A 19,295-nucleotide genomic window follows, 5' to 3' on the forward strand; every position below is an offset into this window, starting at 1 on the left:
TTGTTGGGAGGATTTTGGTTAGTGAATCTCCTTATTAGGAATTTGTTCAGATTTTCTTTTTTTTCTTTTTTTTTTTTTTTGTGATTCAATCTTGGTAGGTTGTATGTTTCTAGGAATTTATCCGGTTCTTGTAGGTTGTCTGATGTATTGGCATGTAATTGTTCATAGTATTCTTTTATGGTCTTCTGTATTTCTGTGGTATCAATTGTAATGTCTCCTCTTTCATTCCTGATTTTATTTATTTGATTCTTCTTTTTTGGGTGAGTCTAGCTAAACGTTTGTTAATTTTTATCTTTTCAAAAAAAAAAAAACTCTAGATCTTGGTATGATCTTTTTTTATTGTTTTAGTTTCTATTTTATCTATTTCTAGTATTTATTTTTTCTATCTTTCTACTTACATTGGGTTTTGTTCTTTTTCCAGCTTTTTGAGGTGTAAAGTTAGGTTGTTTGAAATCTTTTTTGTTTCTTGATGTGGGCATATATCAGTATGAACTTCTCCCTTAGAACTGCTTTTGTGGCATCCCACAAATTTTGGTATGTTGTATTTTCAATTCTGTCAAAGTAGCTTTTTTTACTTCTCTTTTATTTCTTTGATGCATGGCTGCTAACGTTGCATTATGTTTTGATTCTCCAAATTCTATGTACTTTTTGTGCCTTATAGAGCCCTCAGATAGTTGTTCTTTGTATTTTGTTAAGGGATGTAGGTGCTGTTTGTAGAAAGATTTCTTTTTTTCTAAGTTCATAGTCCTTGATACCAGAAGTCACTATTTCTTAAATTGGGCACTTCATAGGATCGATCAGATTTAAAAGAAGAAATCGAAGTCAGAAGTGGTTAAGAAAAAATTTGTGGAGCAAGTATTTAGCTAAGCTTTACAAATAGGTTTATGTTCTCATATGAAACATTTAGTCAACTGCCTAATTTTTGTATTTCATTAGAGTAAATAGAGGTGTATAGTTTCTGTAATGAGCCATATGGAAATGAAGTTTCTATTGTATTTTCTAGTTATAAAGTAGATGGTGGCTTATAGCAACAATATAGATAGTGTTTTCTATTTTAGCAGATATGGCTCTAATTATGTGTGTTTTCATGATTTATTATGATAAATAATAAAATTTTTCATGATTACCTACACATGTAGTTCCTAAAACTCATTCAGTATTTTTGAGCAGTATTTTTCTAACTGTAAATAGCCTGAAATATTAGTGGTTTAGTGGTTTAGAGGATTTTCAAATAGCATTTTCAAAATGAAACATAATGAAACGTGTTAAAGAACACACCTCCAGGTAAAAATTATTCTGTGGAACTTTGGGGCATATATGGTTGTTTGCAACATAAAAAGTATTTCTTACTGTGTTGTATGATCCAAACAGTGGCTTCTGTTTTAGAGCACCCCACTAGTTAAAATATGGTATGAAACTTTACATTTTCTTTTTCCATTTAAAACGGTTAATAGAATTATAATTTTGGGTGATTCTGTGTGATTTGGAATTGTGGTTTACAAAGCACTTATGAAAATTTAAGTTTACATTGAGGTCATTACATGGAAATATGAGAGAGAATGAAGTCATATATATGTATTTATTTATTTATTTATTTTCATATATATGTATTTAAATCATATTTTGAACTGACATATTAGTAACATTGTCAGGTAAGAAGTAATGTTAGCGAGATGTGTAAGAACTATCATTTAGGGGCACCTGGGTGGCTCAGTGGTTGAGCATCAGGTCATGATTCCGTCCTGCTTCTCCCTCTGCCTATGTCTCTGCCTCTCTCTCTGTGTCTCTCATAAACAAACAAACGAACAAATAAGATCTTAAAAAAAGAACTATCCTTTAAACAGTTTGACTTGGGTTGAAACACCTTAAAAATATCAGTGTCTTATTTTTCTTGTGTTTTATGTTATTTTGGTGACATTTATTTTCTATTTTTTTTTTAAAAGATTTATTGATTTATTTATTCATGAGAGACAGAGAGAGATGCAGAGACATAGGCAGAAGCAGATGCAGGCTCCATGCAGGGAGCCGATGTTGGACTTGATCCAGGGACCACGGGATCATGCACTGAAACAAAGGCAGACACTCAATCACTGAGCCACACAGGCATCCCCTAGGTGACATTTAAATCTAGGATGTTGATTAAGATATAAGGACTCTCAGATTTAAATCTGAGTGTGAAATAAGAAAAGAAATATTAAAATGATTCCTGATATTATAATGTATAAATGTCTGCTGTACATGAGGCAGAATTTTATTCTAAATAGAAGCATATATAGTCGAGCTAATGTAAGTCAAAATTGTACACTAGATTTTCTTATTTTATATTTAATTGAAATATTGGTGACTCTTGTATTTTGTAGTTATTAATATTAATGGAATGATAATTCAATAGTATACTATACAGTTTTCACCCACAGTAGTATACTATACAATATCATCCCATTTTAAGTGGGATTTTGCTTATATTTCTATTACTAGTGCCTATTAGAGATATGGCCAATAATATAGCAGTGTGTTATAAACCATGTAAAGAATGACTTCTTTCCAAACTTTTGTTTCTTAGGATATTTATGTTTTTGAAGTGTATGTGTCAATTATTTTTTATAATGGTTCTCAATTTTTCTTTGTCTTCTAGTTTCACTGAAAAGGGTTTATTTGTTTTCCTATTATTACTCTGTGTAGTTGTTAAGTATTCTTTTATAGTTCTAGTTGTTCTTTCTGTATTCCCTCTTCATTTAAGGTTTCTGAATACTGATCATTTTCTAAGAAATTTTGTGTGTGGGTGTGGGTATGTGCATATACATACGTATGGAACTTAGCAATTTTGTTTGCTTCTTAAATTACTCTTTAAAATGGACATGGAACAAATATTTTTAAATCACAGTTTCATGGAAAAGGCTCTGGAATTTAAGAAAGGCAACCCACCAACTCTTTTAGTCATGACTCTTAAAAATTACCTTTCTTTCCTTGTGAGGATTCTTTGATTCATTTCCATTTCAGTTCAGTTCAACAGATACAGAATGTCTACTGTATTTAAGATACTGTAGAAAAAAAGCAGGTAATCAAAAATGCCTTAAATTTATAATACTACTGGTACAGCCACTCTGGAAAACTGTATGGAGGTTCCTCAGAGAGTTAAAAATAGAACTGTCCTATGACCCAACAATTGCACTGCTGGGGATTTACCCCAAAGATATAGATGCAGTGAAAAAACCGAGACACTTGCACCCCAAAGTTTATAGCAGCAATGTCCACAATGGCCAAACTGTGGAAGGAGCCTTGGTATCCCTCAAAAGATGAATGGGTATAGAAGATGTGGTCTATGTATACAATGGAATATTACTCAGCCATTAGAAATGACAAATACCATTTGCTTCAACGTGGATAGAACTGGAGGGTATTATGCTGAGTGAAGTAAGTCAATCAGAGAAGGACAAACATTAAATGGTTTTCATTCATTTGGGAAATATAAAAAAAAATAGTGAAAAGGATTAAAGGGGAAAGGAGAGAAAATGAGTGGGAAATACCAGAGAGGGTGACAGAACATGAGAGACTCCTAACTCTGGGAAACGAACAAGGGGTAGTGGAAGGGGAGGTGGGAGGGGGGTTGGGGTGACTGGGTGACTGACGGGCACTAAGGTGGGGCACTTGATGGGATGAGCACTAGGTGTTATACTATATGTTGGCAAATTGAACTCTAATAAAAAATACAAAAAATGCTAATGAAGTAAACAAATATTATACTAACCTTAAATATTTGTGAAAATAAATTGTTGAACACTCTGCTGACCAAAAAAAAAAAAAAAAAAAATTATAATACTTTGCAGTTTCCAAAACACCTTTGAATATGCATTTTCTTAATTGTTATTACTAATAATTCAAGAAAGCAGATAGTTCACATAGATTAATTCCTATGAAAAAATTGAGGTCTTAAAAGATTGTGACTTAACCATGGTTCCATGGTTCCCATAGCTAGTGAATGACAGCTGAAGCTTGAACGAAAGCGTAAGCTCAGTGCTGTTGTAAATTCTCCTTTACCACTGTTATGCAAAGACAAAGCATGCATTAATTTATGCAAATTATTGGCCATAATGAGGCTGTGTTTTAATTCATTCACTTAATATTCTAAGTGCTTCAAGGGCTAGGATAGGATCAGTAAAATAAGATCAAGACAATATCTTTTAGGTTCATATGAGTATCTGGAAGGTACTTTTCAATTAAGACAGTGACATGTATCAAAATGCTTGGATATATGAGAATGGTTATGGCATACTTTTTCTTATTTATTGGTAGATCTATTGCACATAACTGTTCAAAAGAGTGGTGGGCTGGTATTAGAGACTACACTTACTCTGATGTGTGTTAAAGATCAGTATGTTAAGGGTCCTTAACATACACCATTAAATTGTTTTATTTCTGGTATTGTGGGCTATGTCTCTGCAACATCTTTCCTCTTTTTACCCATAACCCCTCAAAGGCTCAGTGCCAGAAAGAACAAAACCGTATCTTTATTTTGTCATCATATCCTCTCTCAAATAGATCATACTTTCATTGCTCTCTTTCCAATTTGGCTTTGAGTCACTGCTGTGATTCTAGCTGTTGAACAGTCTTTCAAGGTAGCAGTTAGTATTTTGGTTGAGTAAAAATTGTTGTGAGGTTGCCATTCTTACCAATGTAGTAAGTTAGTTTTACTCATTCAGTTATTAGAGCCATGTTGTCTGAGGCATATGACAATTGCATGTTACAGTCTTCCCTAAATATTGATACTTGAGACTCACTGGAAGTTAAATCTCAAAATTTATACTCATAGTTCTGAGATTAGAGAAACCAGTCATCTATCGAGTTTAATAAAGCCACATTTGTGCTGTTTAATATTTTAAGAGAAAACTTAAACTGTTTTAGTCTGTCTTTACTACTTTTGCCCTACCTGATTAAGTTTTGCTATTATTATGTTAATTAATAAGTTCAAAGGAAATGTTCTAATTAGTTTCTGTCATAACCGGGAACCATAATAAGAGTACTTTGGAAAGCATGATAACACCTGCTCACTAATAAATATCATTTCTTTGTCTGGCTCTTTTCCAGTCTCACTAACTATGTCTAAATGTGTGAACCTCTTACCATCTGGGTACTTCAATTTTCCTCTAAATTTAAACAAACAAAAAGTCTTACCTGTATTCTACCTAATGCAGAGTTTTGAAAGATAATGAGAGGTCATTAAAGTGTGAGTTAAAATCTCTAACTATTTAAAAATCATTGGCTTTACATATATACTATCTTAAAATAGTAATTTACTATTTAAAAGCCATTGTCTCTTTTAGTGTACTTCATTGCTTAGCCTAAGACCTCTATTTTTAGAATACAGCGTATTTGAAGACCATCTTTATTGTTGAATTTGATAGGTGTGGCACAAGGCCAGTGTTATGAGCCCAAAGGGAGAATTTGCAGAATATGCAGGTTGAAGGAGCCCGGGAACTGACTTTCCACGAAGTCCAGGTTATTCATGTTCATTCCCATGGATGGGAGATATGCTTAAAGTTGACCGTTGTCTTCCTTCTATACCATCTGATTCCAATCTGCACTTGTCTTTTCTAGCTTGAGACAGTCGAATGGCAGCTTAACCTTCAGATGGCTCACTCTGCTCAGGCGAAACTGAAATCTCCTCAGGCTGTATTACAGCTAGGAGTGAGCAATGAAGATTCAAAGGTAAGAAATGGTATCTCATTGAAACAGTGTATTTTGTTTACTGGGTCATGTACTTTATTGTTAGCAAGGTCTTTGCTCTCTTGGTTGAAAATTTAAATACAATCAAATAAGGATTAACAAATTAACAGCTCTTTATTTATAAGTGACAGTTTTTGATATCAGAATGATTTGTCACTTTAGTATTCATTTGAAGAAATGTCTTGCAAGGTGCCTTTCTTGCAAAAACATATCATAATGTCTCCTTTTAAATTCTGCAATAAGAAAACTTGGTAATGCCAGATACAAGATTTTAATGATTCAGATATTTGTGGATATTTCTGAGTGTTTTGTGTTTTAAGCTGCATACATATGCTAGAGGGACTATTGTTGTCTAACCAATGCCTAGATTATGAAGGTGGCATGAATTGTATTTGTATGTGTATGTGTGTAGCACTTGTGTGCATGTGTTTAAATTCCTATTCTTGCAAAACGGAATTTTGGATTTGTTTTTTACCGCATGGTGATTTCTCCTTTAGTGTTAATTTCAAGAAGCTTGAACGTGTAATCTACTTGAAAGAGTTGGCCTGGAATATTTTCTTTACTGTAGCATATAGAGAAATATATTTTAAGATATCAATAAAAGCTATTTGTTGTATTTTTATTGTAATTGATTCTCTTTCTAAGGGAGTGACTCCCCCTCCCCCCCTTAACGGAAGGAGACTTCGCCTCATGTTAAGACAAATAAAATAAAGATGAGAATGAGGTAGGAGGATCAGAGGCAGGAGAGATTACTCTGCCTGGATGTGATCAGAGGATGACGGGAGAAATGTTATTGTTTATAATGGCCATTGAAGGATGGGATTATTATTACTTCTTTGTTAGAACTTTCATTATGTGTTATATCATGCACATTTTTATTAACCGTAAGAACTAGAACCAATACCTAGCCCACGTTCCATGTCTACAAAATTTTAGGCAATTGAGTTGGGTCTCACCACATATAATTAATTCACCACAGTGTTTCAAAAGTATTTCATTTCATACATTTGCAGTTAATAAATATAAATAATATGTAAAATAATATAAATTTAGTGGTTAAGAGTTGAACTGACTAGTATACTGATATATGTTGAACTGACTAGTATACTGAATTTGGTAGCAGAGTTACTTAAATCTTTATGAGTGTTAGTGTCTTCCCTTGTAAAATGGGGATAATAATAACCTGTCTCACAAGGTTTTATATGAAGAGTAGATACCCATTGTATGTAGTATTTTGTTGAATGCCTAATATTACGTAAATGCTCAAAAAAATGCAGGCTGCTTCCATCTTCATCATCATTATCATCGATAAAACTTTTTTTGGCTGCTGGATAAATAAATATCTTTGTTTTAAACTGAAGCTGACAATAAACTTTTTTCCTGATGGAGTTAATCTTTTGCCTTTCTTTGCCTTCTTTTCCCCTTTTATTTTTTGGTCATGTATTTTCATATTTAGGCTAACTGGGAATTGGGGAGGCAAAGGACAGCCTGGGAAGTCCTTCTTTTCTTTCCCTGAACTAGGGAAGGCATTCCTTTAGGTTTAGGATAATATCTGGACCTCACTGGTGTAGACTGGGACTGTTCTGAGTGAAAGCACATATATGCACCTGTGTATGTCATACATACCTACACAGATTCATATATACTCCAAGGGGGGATCCCTGGGTGGCGCAGTGGTTTGGCGCCTGCCTTTGGCCCAGGGCGCGATCCTGGGGACCTGGGATCGAATCCCATGTCGGGCTCCCAGTGCATGGAGCCTGCTTCTCCCTCTGCCTATGTCTCTGCGTCTCTCTCTCACTGTGTGCCTATCATAAAAAAAAAAAATATATATATATATATATATATATATACTCCAAGGGGCTGTACACTTTCACTGTTGTATTCTCATGACTACCATATACTATGTCTGAATAGCTAAATGTAAAATATAGGTGGGATGGATACTATTTTGACCATATACTGGGTACCTTGAGTATCACAGTTTAGGCAGTGCTTGACTTCGGGATGCATGAATCCTCCTAGGTCCCTTATGTCTTCAAAATGTTTATATGGCAGTGATATTTTTAAGCAATAGGGAGGAATGAATCATGCTTCTAGTAAAAGAGTCATGTTTTTAATTCATATTATTTAGAAAATCTCTACAGATGTAAAATTCACCTCTTTGGAGATAGAGGCTTGAGTACATTTGATGTTCCTGTGCATTGCTGGTTTGAAATTTTGAATGAATGTGTGGTTATCCTTATAACTTGTAGAGCTGGGGAACCATTTTCACTGGCAAACAGATCCTTGGGAAGAAGAGTGGCAGCACACAAAAGTAAAGGGTATTTTTATTTTGTATGCAGACTTACGTGAGCCTCTGTGTATTGCCTATCTTCCCTATAGCATTGTGGGGGTTTGGCCCATTTCTTGTATCTGCTAAACAGAAGACATTTAATGAAGTGTCTGCCCCCTGTCGGCCTGGACAGACTCTTGCCATCTCCAAGTGATGTGTGTCTACACTTGACTACCACATCTCTGTTCTTTCACCAAACTGCTGCTGGGAAGCTGTACTTTTTCCTTTGTTTACATTCTCTCTCTCTCTCTCTCTCTCTCTCTCTCTCTCTCTCTTTTTTATGATCTGGTACTCTATTCTTTGTACTTGAATGAGAGTTTGGGAATTCTTGACAGGTTGGAATATTAGGTGAAAGGAACAGGAATATGGAGCATATTTTCAAAACCAAGTTTGTTAAAAGAAGGGAGAGTTTTAATTTAAAGAACGACAAAAAGCTAACACTGTTAGTTTATGATGCAAAGTATCATAGAATACAGTTGCCATATTCTGAAATTGGCATTTGTTTAAAACAGGAAGCATTAAATAAAATTATTTTAAGTGAAGATGACACAAGGCAGTTATCCTGAAAATAGATGTGCATTTGAAATAATTCTGAGAGGATTAGAGTAAGTAAAAATTATGAGAAAGACTGTTTTTGATGTTTACTTTTGAGCTGTTGAACTGAAAACTTCCTGTAATTCACTGAAGTGTGCAGTTTCTAAGAGTCTTTCTTCTTATTCACTTCCAACATACACATGAAAAGTGTAGCCTGCAGTGAAGTTTTAATTGCTATCACATTAGATAGCATTGTTGTACTGGTCTCCTTTCTCTTGGAACATTCTTATCTCAGGGCTTTCCTGTTTTGCTACTAATTTTATCATGAAAACTGGGTGATTGTAGCTTTTCCTACAGTATTTTGATATATATTCTAGTTGTTTGCAGTTAATTGTCTTAGCGTTTGTCTACTGCATTTAGCAAAGTAAGATTATCTTCCTGTTTCAAGATAACTCAAAATGAGATTTTTTTTTTTTTTTGGTTTATTTCATTAGAGGGCAGTAGAGCTCTTTGCTTACCTAACCTCTGGCATTTACAGTGTTATTTGAAATAACATTCAAAATAATGTGTGAAGTCCGTAGTTGTGGGAAATGCTAAGTGTTCACATTTCTAATCGGCATATAACAATAGAGTTCTCTTGTTTCTATCAACAAAATTAATGCCTATTAATCAGATATGTACAGAACAAATAAATGAAATCATTATGATTCCATTGTTTGTTAATTTCTTTATGATTATTTGCCAAAATGAAATTTATTAAAAAGCCTTCAACACTGTTGATATTTTTGTTACATTCTGTCACTTGTATTAATTTCTTTATGAGAAAAGAGAACAAAATAATCCCCATGATAGTTGAATGGCTCTAATAACTTATATAGTATAACTAGTTCCAGGCTAATCATAGACAGTTAAAATGTCTTTGTGTAGAGAATAGCAATTTTATACTTAACAATGTTGGCATTTTTGAATAATCAAAGCACCTTAACTTTGAATATCCCAGAAACACTAAAATATTTACATTTTGCTATTGAGTGAGCATTATTGCATTTTCCCCAGTAACTTTGCAATGCCAAGACAGTTGTGTTTTGTTAGTACAGTGGTTCTAAATTTTTTTGGTACGTCTTTTAAGAAAGAATTTTTGTATTTCAATCTTGTCTTCTTTTGAAACAACTGAGACAAAATTCGCCTTGAAGAGGAACGGTCATTTATCTTGATGTTAAGTTGGATTATGCTCAGGTTGTACATGGTACTTTATGGATGGGCACTTACAATTTCGAGTGAATTTAGGACTTTCAGTACCAATTTTTTGAGTTAGAGATCTTTATTCTTTTTTCCAAAATGGATGGCAAATTCTATTGAGAGTGAAGACAAAGTAGGGAAAGCCCTGTTAGTGCTCACTCTGTGCTAGCTACTCCTTTATTTAAAATACTTCTTTCAGGTGTGAATTCTTATTATTATCCTTATTTTATAGACAGGGGAATGGAAACACATACATGCTAAATTATTCTCTTAGGTTGTACAACTAAAAAAATTGCAGAACTAGAAACCAGACAGTTTTACCTCAGAGCTCTGTGCTTTATTCATTGCTGTTCTTTATTTATACTGTATCTTTTGCTTATTTAATAATTTAGAAATTGATCCTATAATATGCATATATATTTGAGGGTGCTGAAAGCTGTTCTTTTTTTAAATTAATTTATTTGAGAGAGTGTGCATGTATGCATGCAGGAACAGGAAGAGCAGAGGGAGAGGGACAGAGAATCCCAGGCAGACTGTGTGCTGAGTGTGGAGCCCAACATGGTGCTCCATCCCAGTACCCTGACATCACGACCTGAGTGGAAACCGAGAGTTGAATGTTTAACCCACTGCACCATCCAGGTGCCCTGAAAGCTGTTCTAATTGTTGGTTGTTGGTTCTCCAAAAAATGATAGAGATATGGATTCTAAATTTCCTTTTCCTTTGATTAAGTTGAAATAATTTTACACTTTAAGTCAATGTGAGATATAACTGAACACTTTTACATAGTAAGTACAGTTATATGTTCTGATGTTTAGTAGAAGCTCCATTTATTAACATACTTCACTGTAATAGCTACTTGGCATCATGATGCTGATACCTTATGAACAAAGAAATAGGCTATCTCATTACAAAGAAAACATCCTTAGATCTGCTTATGACAGATAATCTTAGTAAGAGGAAAATACGTATGTTGTTCATATATGAACTCTTGTATTAGAAATGTAAAGAATTTTGATCTCCTTAAAAGTGATGTTTGTATTGACGGATTTTGAAGGACCTTCAAATTTCTCTAAGCTACTCTGATGAGCAGGACTGCATTTTACAAATGTTGTATTTTTACAAATTTAATCCATGTAGTGAATGTATTTCAGCGTAGTCCCTTGATAACTTGAGTTAATTTTCTCTAATAGCTGTATATTTATAATGGATCTTTTGAAAATTATAGGGGGAGAAAAGTCAAAGTCAAGTAAAATTCCAAAACCCACAACACTGTTAGGTGTTGCTATAGGACACTCCAGTTGTTTTTTCTAATGGATCTCTTAGAAGTGATTTTTTAAAAATAATGATTATATTTGGCCTAGGAACAAGAATTGAGGTATTATTAGTACTGTTCAGTACTCTATATGGTTATGAGGCGATAATCTCATTCACTAATCAAATTTTTTTTTCTCATTTTGATAAGTAGCAATTATTACCTTTTCTACAACTTGCTATCTTGTGATCTGAATAAACATTCTGCAAAGTTCTGGGCTTTTTACTCACTGATTTTGAAGAGTGATTTTATAAATTTAACTTTGCCTCCATCAACTCTGTATCAAGATACTAATTTTCATCTGTATCATTTGAGATGATTATTTAGGGTTCAGAAAATTTTGAAGACTGGTCAATGGCTTTTCTTCTCAAATGGAATGATTGATAAATATTGATTGTCTTTCTTTTTAAAAAAATTGTAGGTTTTTTCATTACTTAAGTTGTGTATGTATATTATAGAAAACTTGAAAATTCCAGAGATATACAGGAAAACTCATAGATTTACTACCAAGATGCAGCCAGTCTATTTGATCTCTTTTATTTTGGTGTTTATTCCATGGATTATTTTGAAAGTGATCCTATGAATTCTTTGATTTTTACGTATAACTGCTTTTCTTCATGTAACTCTGTAAAATCTTTTCCATATTGCTTCATACTTACATGAATATATTTTAAATGACTGCATTGTCCTTTGGTTATGACATACTATGATTTTCTAATTGTTCCTCTATTGTCACATAATGGGTTTGTTTCCATGTTGTGATAAACATCTTTGTGTATATTGAATAGGTACTAAACAAACATTTATTGAATGACCGATTAATGAATGAATGGATGAATGAATGAAGCCTCCTTGGTATTAAGGGTTATTCCCCACGAGTGTAATTAGGAGTTGAAAGGTCGTGACCTAAAAAGAGGTCTTTTGAGTTTGATAAATGGCTTTCCATAATTATTTTGCAAATACACCTAGAAACTCAAAGTTTGCATTCAAAGAATTTAAGAGCTTATGGAGAAAGGTTTACCATCTCAAATATAGGTTCTTTGATAACTAGTTAATTAATTACTTTGGATAATTTTGGGAGACCAGTGAAAAACTCAGGTATTTCTGTAATATTAGAGAGCCCTCTATTTTATAATTTCTGTATTCGTGAACAAATTAAATGAACATTAGTGAAAAAATTAGTGAACAAATTAAACGAACTTTTGCTATACTTTTTTTATTTTATTATAGAACATGCAGAAGCAGTTTGATCAAATACTCTAGCAGTTAGAGAATTATAGGAACAGCCCTTATTTGTGAGATAATTATCCAGATATTCTGGGAACAAAACCTATTTCTTTGGTTGTGTGTGTGTGTGTGTGTGTTTTAAACCTGGTTCTTTGGAATCAAATTTATTTAAGTATTCCTAAGGCTTTCTGGCTCTAGTTTTCTAATTCTTAACTTTGTTTTGTATCTTTTTTCGTTGTGATCAATTTCTCGATGATAGTGGCCTTCAGGTGTCATATTTTCTACCTAAGAGCAATACAAAATGTTTTTCCCCAATTTAGTGGAATTTATTTTTTTAGTTTTTTGGTCACTTGGACTTTCTGAAAGATCTTATGTATTCAAGTACATTGATGTGTTCAAATCATCTATGTATAGCTCCTTGATATCACAGTGAACCTCCCTGTATCTGTGTGAGAAGAGTGTTTGTGTGTATGTAAACTTTTTACGTATTTCAGGTTCCCTAATGGAAACTGCATTTATCCATGAAAGGACTTTATAAGCTAAAGAAAGAAAGAAAAAAAAAATATATATATATAGTTTTGGATGCTATCTTTGATGGGTAAAGACAAACAGAATTTTTTTTTATAAATTTATTTTTTATTGGTGTTCAGTTTGCCAACATATAGAATAACACCCAGTGCTCATCCCATCAAGTGCCCCCCTCAGTGCCCGTCACCCAGTCACCCCCATCCCCCGCCCACCTCCCCTTCCACCACCCCTAGTTCAGACAAACAGAATATTGATACACAATTAGAATGTGATAGAATTGAGTGTTCATTTGGAGGAAATGATAAAAGAATCTTGGAAAAGAAAATCCGTTTAAAAAATACTCCAGAAAGCTCATTTCAGCATTAAAATATCATCTCTTTACTAACATTATTTTAAAAAATTTTGTGGGATTCCAAAGTAGGGAGACAAATAATATCACCCTTATTTGTCTTTGGACAATAGCTTGGAACCTTTTTAACTTTTTATATCCAGAGGCAGTTGATAATTATAATATTCCATAGACATAATAAGAATGTGTTTAGAAATACCTTTACATTTTGTTTGATGTATTTTTATGGAATATAAATGACAATAACAGAAACTCATGGTTTAAGTAATTGAAATACAAGTGTTTGCAATGAATTAGACAACTGCACAAATAAAATGCAGTTTCATAAATTAAGCAGTAGGTTTTTAAAGAGCTCAAATTCCATTCAAGAGATATTTATTAAACATTACCTGTGTAAGAGATACTAGGCAAGATCCAAGTGAGATAGAAAGGTCTTATTTTCCATCATGGTCTAGCAAGCCAGTAAATAGAAGTTTAGTGACTATTACAAAAGAGGAAATATATGGAGCTCCGGAAACAGGGCAAGGAGTTTTAGAGACAGTGACAGGCAGGGGAGTTTCAGGTGAGGGAAAAAGCATATGAAAAAGGATAGAGATATCTTTTGAGCCCATGGAGCATGACATAGCTGTGATATCCAGGTGGAAATGGTTGGCAATCTGGGGCTTGGGAGAAAATTATAGACTAGAAATCGAGATTTGGACATCATTGAATTTAGATTATAATTTCAGTCATGAGAATGGAGGAGATCAATCACAAAGGGACAGAGTATAGAAATTTATGAGCTCCTAAATTTCAAAGGCAAGTAGAGTTAGAGGTGCTTATGACAGTGATTGGGAAGGAGCAGCCAGATACCAAAGGAAGAACATTTCTTAGAGAGTGAATTATGTCACATGCTGCTAAGAGGTAAAAGAGAAAAAAATAAATTACCTAATTTCACCCTCACAGCTGTGAATTAGGTACTAATATTTCCCCTACTTTTCTCAGTAGTTAAATATAAGTACCTAGATTGGGTCCTAGAAAGTGATAAAGCCAAGATCTGAGTCCAGGTTCATCTGACTCAATAGCCTGAGCTTATAATCACTGTTCAGTGGTAAAAAGATGAATTGAGTGACATGAAGAGCATTGGTGATCACTGTCTGGGGCAGGAGGACACGTTTAAGATGGAGGGCAGTATCAAATGCTATTGAGAGGTCAGGAAAGAGAACAGACAGGTGAGTGAGGGATTTGATTCAATGATCTTCTCTGATAACTTTGACAGTTGTAATCTCAGTTACATTTGAGAGGAAGAAAGATGATTGGATTAAACTGAGGAGAGAACATGAAGACACAGAGTGAAAGCCACCATATAAGTAACTCTTAAGAAGCATAGAGATAGGATAAGCAGTGTAAGGAGTGTGGGTTTAGTGAGTGCTGGTGGGAGAGGTTTGTATGCTGATGGGATAGATCCCTCTGGTGGAGAAATTAACAACACAGAGAGGGCTATAATTTAATTGAGAAAGTAAGAAGATGTGGGCAGCCCGGGTGGCTCAGTGGTTTAGCATCACTTTCAGCAAAGGGCCTGATCCTGGAGATCCGAGATTGAATCCCATGTCAGGCTCCCTGCATGGAGCCTGCTTCTCTCTCTGCCTCTCTCTCTCTCCCTTCTCTCTCTCTCTCTCTCATAAAGAAATAAAATCTCTCTCTCTCTCTCATAAAGAAATAAAATCTTAAAAAAAAATAGAAAGTAAGTAAAATGTGAAATCCAGAGCTTGAATGGAAGGGTTGGACTGTGATGGGAGAATGGGGAAAGGGAACATACCATTTGTTGTAATAGGAAGTAAGGAAGAGTGTGGGTGAGGTAGGTAGTTTTGGGTGTCGGAAGAAAAAGTTGTGTCTCTGTTTCTGTTTTCTCTATATAGTCATTGGTGGGGCAGTGGGTAGGTCTAGGAAGCTTGAGAACAGAGGAGAAAGTATGAAAGAGTATTTTGGATACTGAGAAAATTAACAAACTAGGTATTTTAGTCTACCTTGCTGTGTTGAACAGTGATGATTGCCCATTTGAGATTTGTGGCCATGGATTTAAAATGAAAACTGTTGGAAGGTTGCACATTTTTCTTGATCCATTTTTAGCTGCTCTGGTATAGAGATAGAGTAGGTGGAAAATTGGATTTAATCAAGGTTTCATCTTTGCCCAGTGTATCAGATGAAGGTAGAAAGGATGGACTGTATGTGCACACGCACACATGAGTGATTCTAAATCAAGTCAGGTGGAAAGTGAGGATATGTGTGTTGGGGGTAGTGTGATGGAGAGGAACTGGATGGAAATAGAGCTGGAACCCTGGGCCATAGCCTCCCTAGAGTAGTTTGTGGTACAGATTACCCTCAGACAGAGATCTTAGTTTCAGGATCACTCAGGGATTTTTTCATTTGAATCTTCATACCTCTGTGACTTGGCCTGGTATATAGCATATCCTTTACAAGGGAGAGGTAGATAAAAGTAAAACCTAGTATCTGGTCTTGTATGAACTTTTACTCCTACATCAACTTGGAAACTGAAGTGGTCCGACCCTATGAAGATTTGGTCTATATTGTAGGAGTTCTGGAGTGTGGCCAGTGGCTGCTTCTTGATCTGTTACTTTCTTGTTTGATGATAGACTCAGCATCTGTTGGAAAATACTGGAGTAGTTCATAACTAGCCCTCTCTACCAATGATACTATAGCTAGAAATCAATTAAAATGTGAAAATTTTATATTTCAATTGAATTTATTAGCTTTTGAACATCATTGGTGATTTTCTGAATTGCTTTTCTAAGTCTAGTATTCTAATTTTGGGATGGTTATATAATTTATAATATAATATTTATAATTATAAATTTTAGATTCAAGACATAGTAAAGATAGCTAGATTAAGTTGTCTCTTGAGTAAGTTGCATTGTTGAATCAGTCCTAATAATTTTGGCAAAAAAAGGAGTTGGCAAACACTTTTCTGAGCTAGTTTAAATGAGATTTTTAAGTATTTTTGGTGTGAGATTGCCATATGAATTACATAAACATATCTTAAATGGTAAGTTGTGTTTCTTTCAAACTTTTTCTTTATATCAGAATTATGTAGAAGAAATTAAACTTATATGAAGAAGAAGAGTCACTTTTATTATATTTCTTCTCTCAGCAAATTATTGGGCACTATTGACTGTTTCTGTGGTATTGGGGAAATAGATTTTTCTAATATGTTCACATATAAAAATCTCTTTGTAGTTTTTTTTTTTAGCTTTTCAACTGTTATGATGATCCAAAATTATGTAATCTTTAAAAAAAACTCATGTCTGTATATAAAGTTCTTTAAGGATTTAATCTGATCCTCAAATCTTGGATCACCTGCCATTTTACTTGGAAACATAATCATCCCAAGATGCCTAGTCATTGTGAGCCTATGGCTGTTTATCTGTTTGTATGTAGCATCAGCTCCGTGTCACCAGTTTGTTTTTGGTCTGTCCTTAGATGACATGTCTGAGGTTCCGAAGGCAACTGTTCAGTTAATGCACAGAGCGTAGTCGCCTTCAGTTACCTTATATAACGGAGAATGAAATGTGTAAGCAGTGGGAACATGTCATAAGTAGGGCTTCTAGATGAACAAAGGGGTAGCAGTAAGGCTGGTGAAGGAGCATTATCCGTATCTGACCACTCACCCCCGCTCCTGCTAATAGCAAAATCAAGAGACAGAATGTAATCTCATTTCCAAAAATCTTGATAACTTTTCAGAAAAGTTTTGATCTCTAATTAATGGAAGTCCCATGCTATGTATACACTTTTTACGGTGTCATACTTTGTTTTTAAAACTTTTTTTGTTATCATCCAGAGTTTGTATATATAAAGTTTGCTTATACTGAAGAACTCTGCTTTTATAACATCAGTGAAACACTATGTATTTGTTATTATGGTTGTGGTTAATCAGAACTCATAATTGACAACTTACATAAATGGCATACAGATAATAATTTTGAATGAGAATTAGTATATGGCTTGCCAAATAGTACATTTATTATAAATCATTTTTTCCTGCCATAGAGCATTACGTTATAAACATCTTTCATTGTCAGTAGATAAACTTTTACTCCGCAACACCATTTTAAATGGCTGCAGAATATTATGTTTATATGTTCCATCTTCTTATTTTTCTTTTTTTGGTAAATAGGGTTTATTTTTCTAGTAACCCTTCAGCAGTACCTTTCCTTTTGAAGCCATATTTAAACCTTTTGGTAGATACCAGCATAAGGGAAGTAGATATTAGAAATGCTGCATGTGGGCAGCCTGGGTGGCTCAGTGGTTTAGTGCCGCCTTCGGCCCAGGATGGGATCCTGGAGATCCGGGATCGAGTCCTGCGTTGGGCTCCCTGCGTGGAGCCTGCTTCTCCTTCTGCCTGTGTCTTGGCCTGCCTCTCTCTCTCTCTCTCACGAATAAATAAATAAAATCTTTAAAAAAAAAAAAGAAATGCTGCATGTGTTAGAATTCTAGTAACTGCAAGAGTAATGAATTTTTATTGCAGGGTAAGCTGTCTTTTCCAGGGATTGATTATCCATGTTTGGACATAGAGTTTGGAATGTCTTTTTTAAATTATACTTATTTTATTTTTTACATTTTTATTTAAGTTCCAGTTAGTTAACATACAGTGTAGTGTTAGTGTCAGGTGTACAATACAGTGATTCAACACTTTCATACAACACCTGGTGTTCATTACAGGTACCCTCCTTAATCCCCATCACCTATTACCCATTCCCCCACCTACCTCCCCTCTGGTAACCATCATTGTGTTCTCTGTAGTTAAGAGTCTGTTTTTTTGGTTTGCCTCATTTTTTTTTTCTTTAATTCTTTTTTTTTTCTTAAATTCCACATATGAGTAAAATTATATGGTATTTGTCTTTCTTGATTAACTTATTTTGCTTAGCAAAATGCTCTGTAATTCCATCCATGTTGTTGCAAATGGCAAGATTTCATTCTTTTTTATGGCTAAGTAATATTCCATTGCATATGTAAACACACACACATATTGATCAGTCAGTGGATATTTGAGCTGTTTCAATATTTTGGTTATTGTGGATAATACTGCTATAAACATAAGGGTGCATGTTGGAATGTTTTTAAAGTTTGTGTGTATTTGTTAATTTATGAGGTTCTCAAACAGGGAGAATTTGCTTGCTTCCTTCCTCTCTTCCTCTCTTCCTCTTACCTCCTCTTTCTGTCTTCTTTGTAATGGAGAAGTGCAGTTTCTTTCAGAGATAACCCATTTTATCTCAAGGAGTTCCAGCCCATCCATCTTAACAGGGTAATTTTATCCAAACTTAAAATGCTACCACTTCCTTAGTAAGGATAATGTAATAAATACTCCAAAATAACCCTTTTGTAATTCTCAAGCAGTAAAAGAAAAGAGTCATTCAGATACAACTTTATTTATGAAATGAGTAAAGGCTTATGGAATTTTCTAGCAAAAAGAGATCTTGGATTTGGCAACTGATTGGTAGTTATGATATCAAAAATGCAAACAGCAAAAGAAGATAAATTGGACTTCATCAAAATTAAAAACTTTTGTGCATCAATGATAGTATGAAGAGAATGAAAAGATAACCTGGAGAATGGGAGAAAATATTTGCACATCATGTATCTATCTAAGAGATCTGTATCTAAAGTATTTGAAGAACTCCTGCAGTTCAACAACAAAAAGACAACTCAAATTAAAAATGGACAAAGAACTTGGATACACATTTTTCCAAAGAAGATGTACAAATGGCCACCAAGCATATGAAAATATACTCAACATCATTAGTCATTAGGCAAATCAAAACTACAGTGAGATACCACCGTATATTCATTGTGGCTATAATTACAAAGAGAAAAGGAAGGAAGGAGGAGAAAGAAAGAACATCAGTGTGGGTAAGGATGGGGAGATACTGGGACCCTTGTAATTGCTGGTGGGATTGAGCTATAGTAGAAAATACTTTGTTAGTTCCTCAGAAAGTCAAACATAGAATTATCATATGAGTCTACAACTCCAGTCCTAGATATACCCAGAAGGACTC

The 19,295-nt window shown here is 34.2% G+C and overlaps 1 protein-coding gene across 5 annotated transcripts in view; it reads left to right on the forward strand.

Annotated features, from left to right (window-relative positions):
• Positions 1 to 19,295, forward strand: part of COMMD10 (COMM domain containing 10) — a 187,569-nt gene that overhangs the window by 27,083 nt on the left and 141,191 nt on the right. For all 5 annotated transcript variants that reach the window (XR_007413887.1, XM_049115970.1, XM_025446554.3 and 2 more), the window contains one exon: positions 5,596 to 5,706. Coding sequence is in view for 4 of the 5 variants with exons in the window: in XM_049115970.1 (XP_048971927.1) it covers positions 5,596 to 5,706 (111 nt within the window). In the remaining variant the exon portion in view is untranslated. The remainder of the gene's footprint in view (positions 1 to 5,595; positions 5,707 to 19,295) is intronic.

The sequence above is a fragment of the Canis lupus genome, chromosome 11, assembly GCF_003254725.2.
Source record: "Canis lupus dingo isolate Sandy chromosome 11, ASM325472v2, whole genome shotgun sequence".
NCBI lineage: Eukaryota > Metazoa > Chordata > Mammalia > Carnivora > Canidae > Canis > Canis lupus.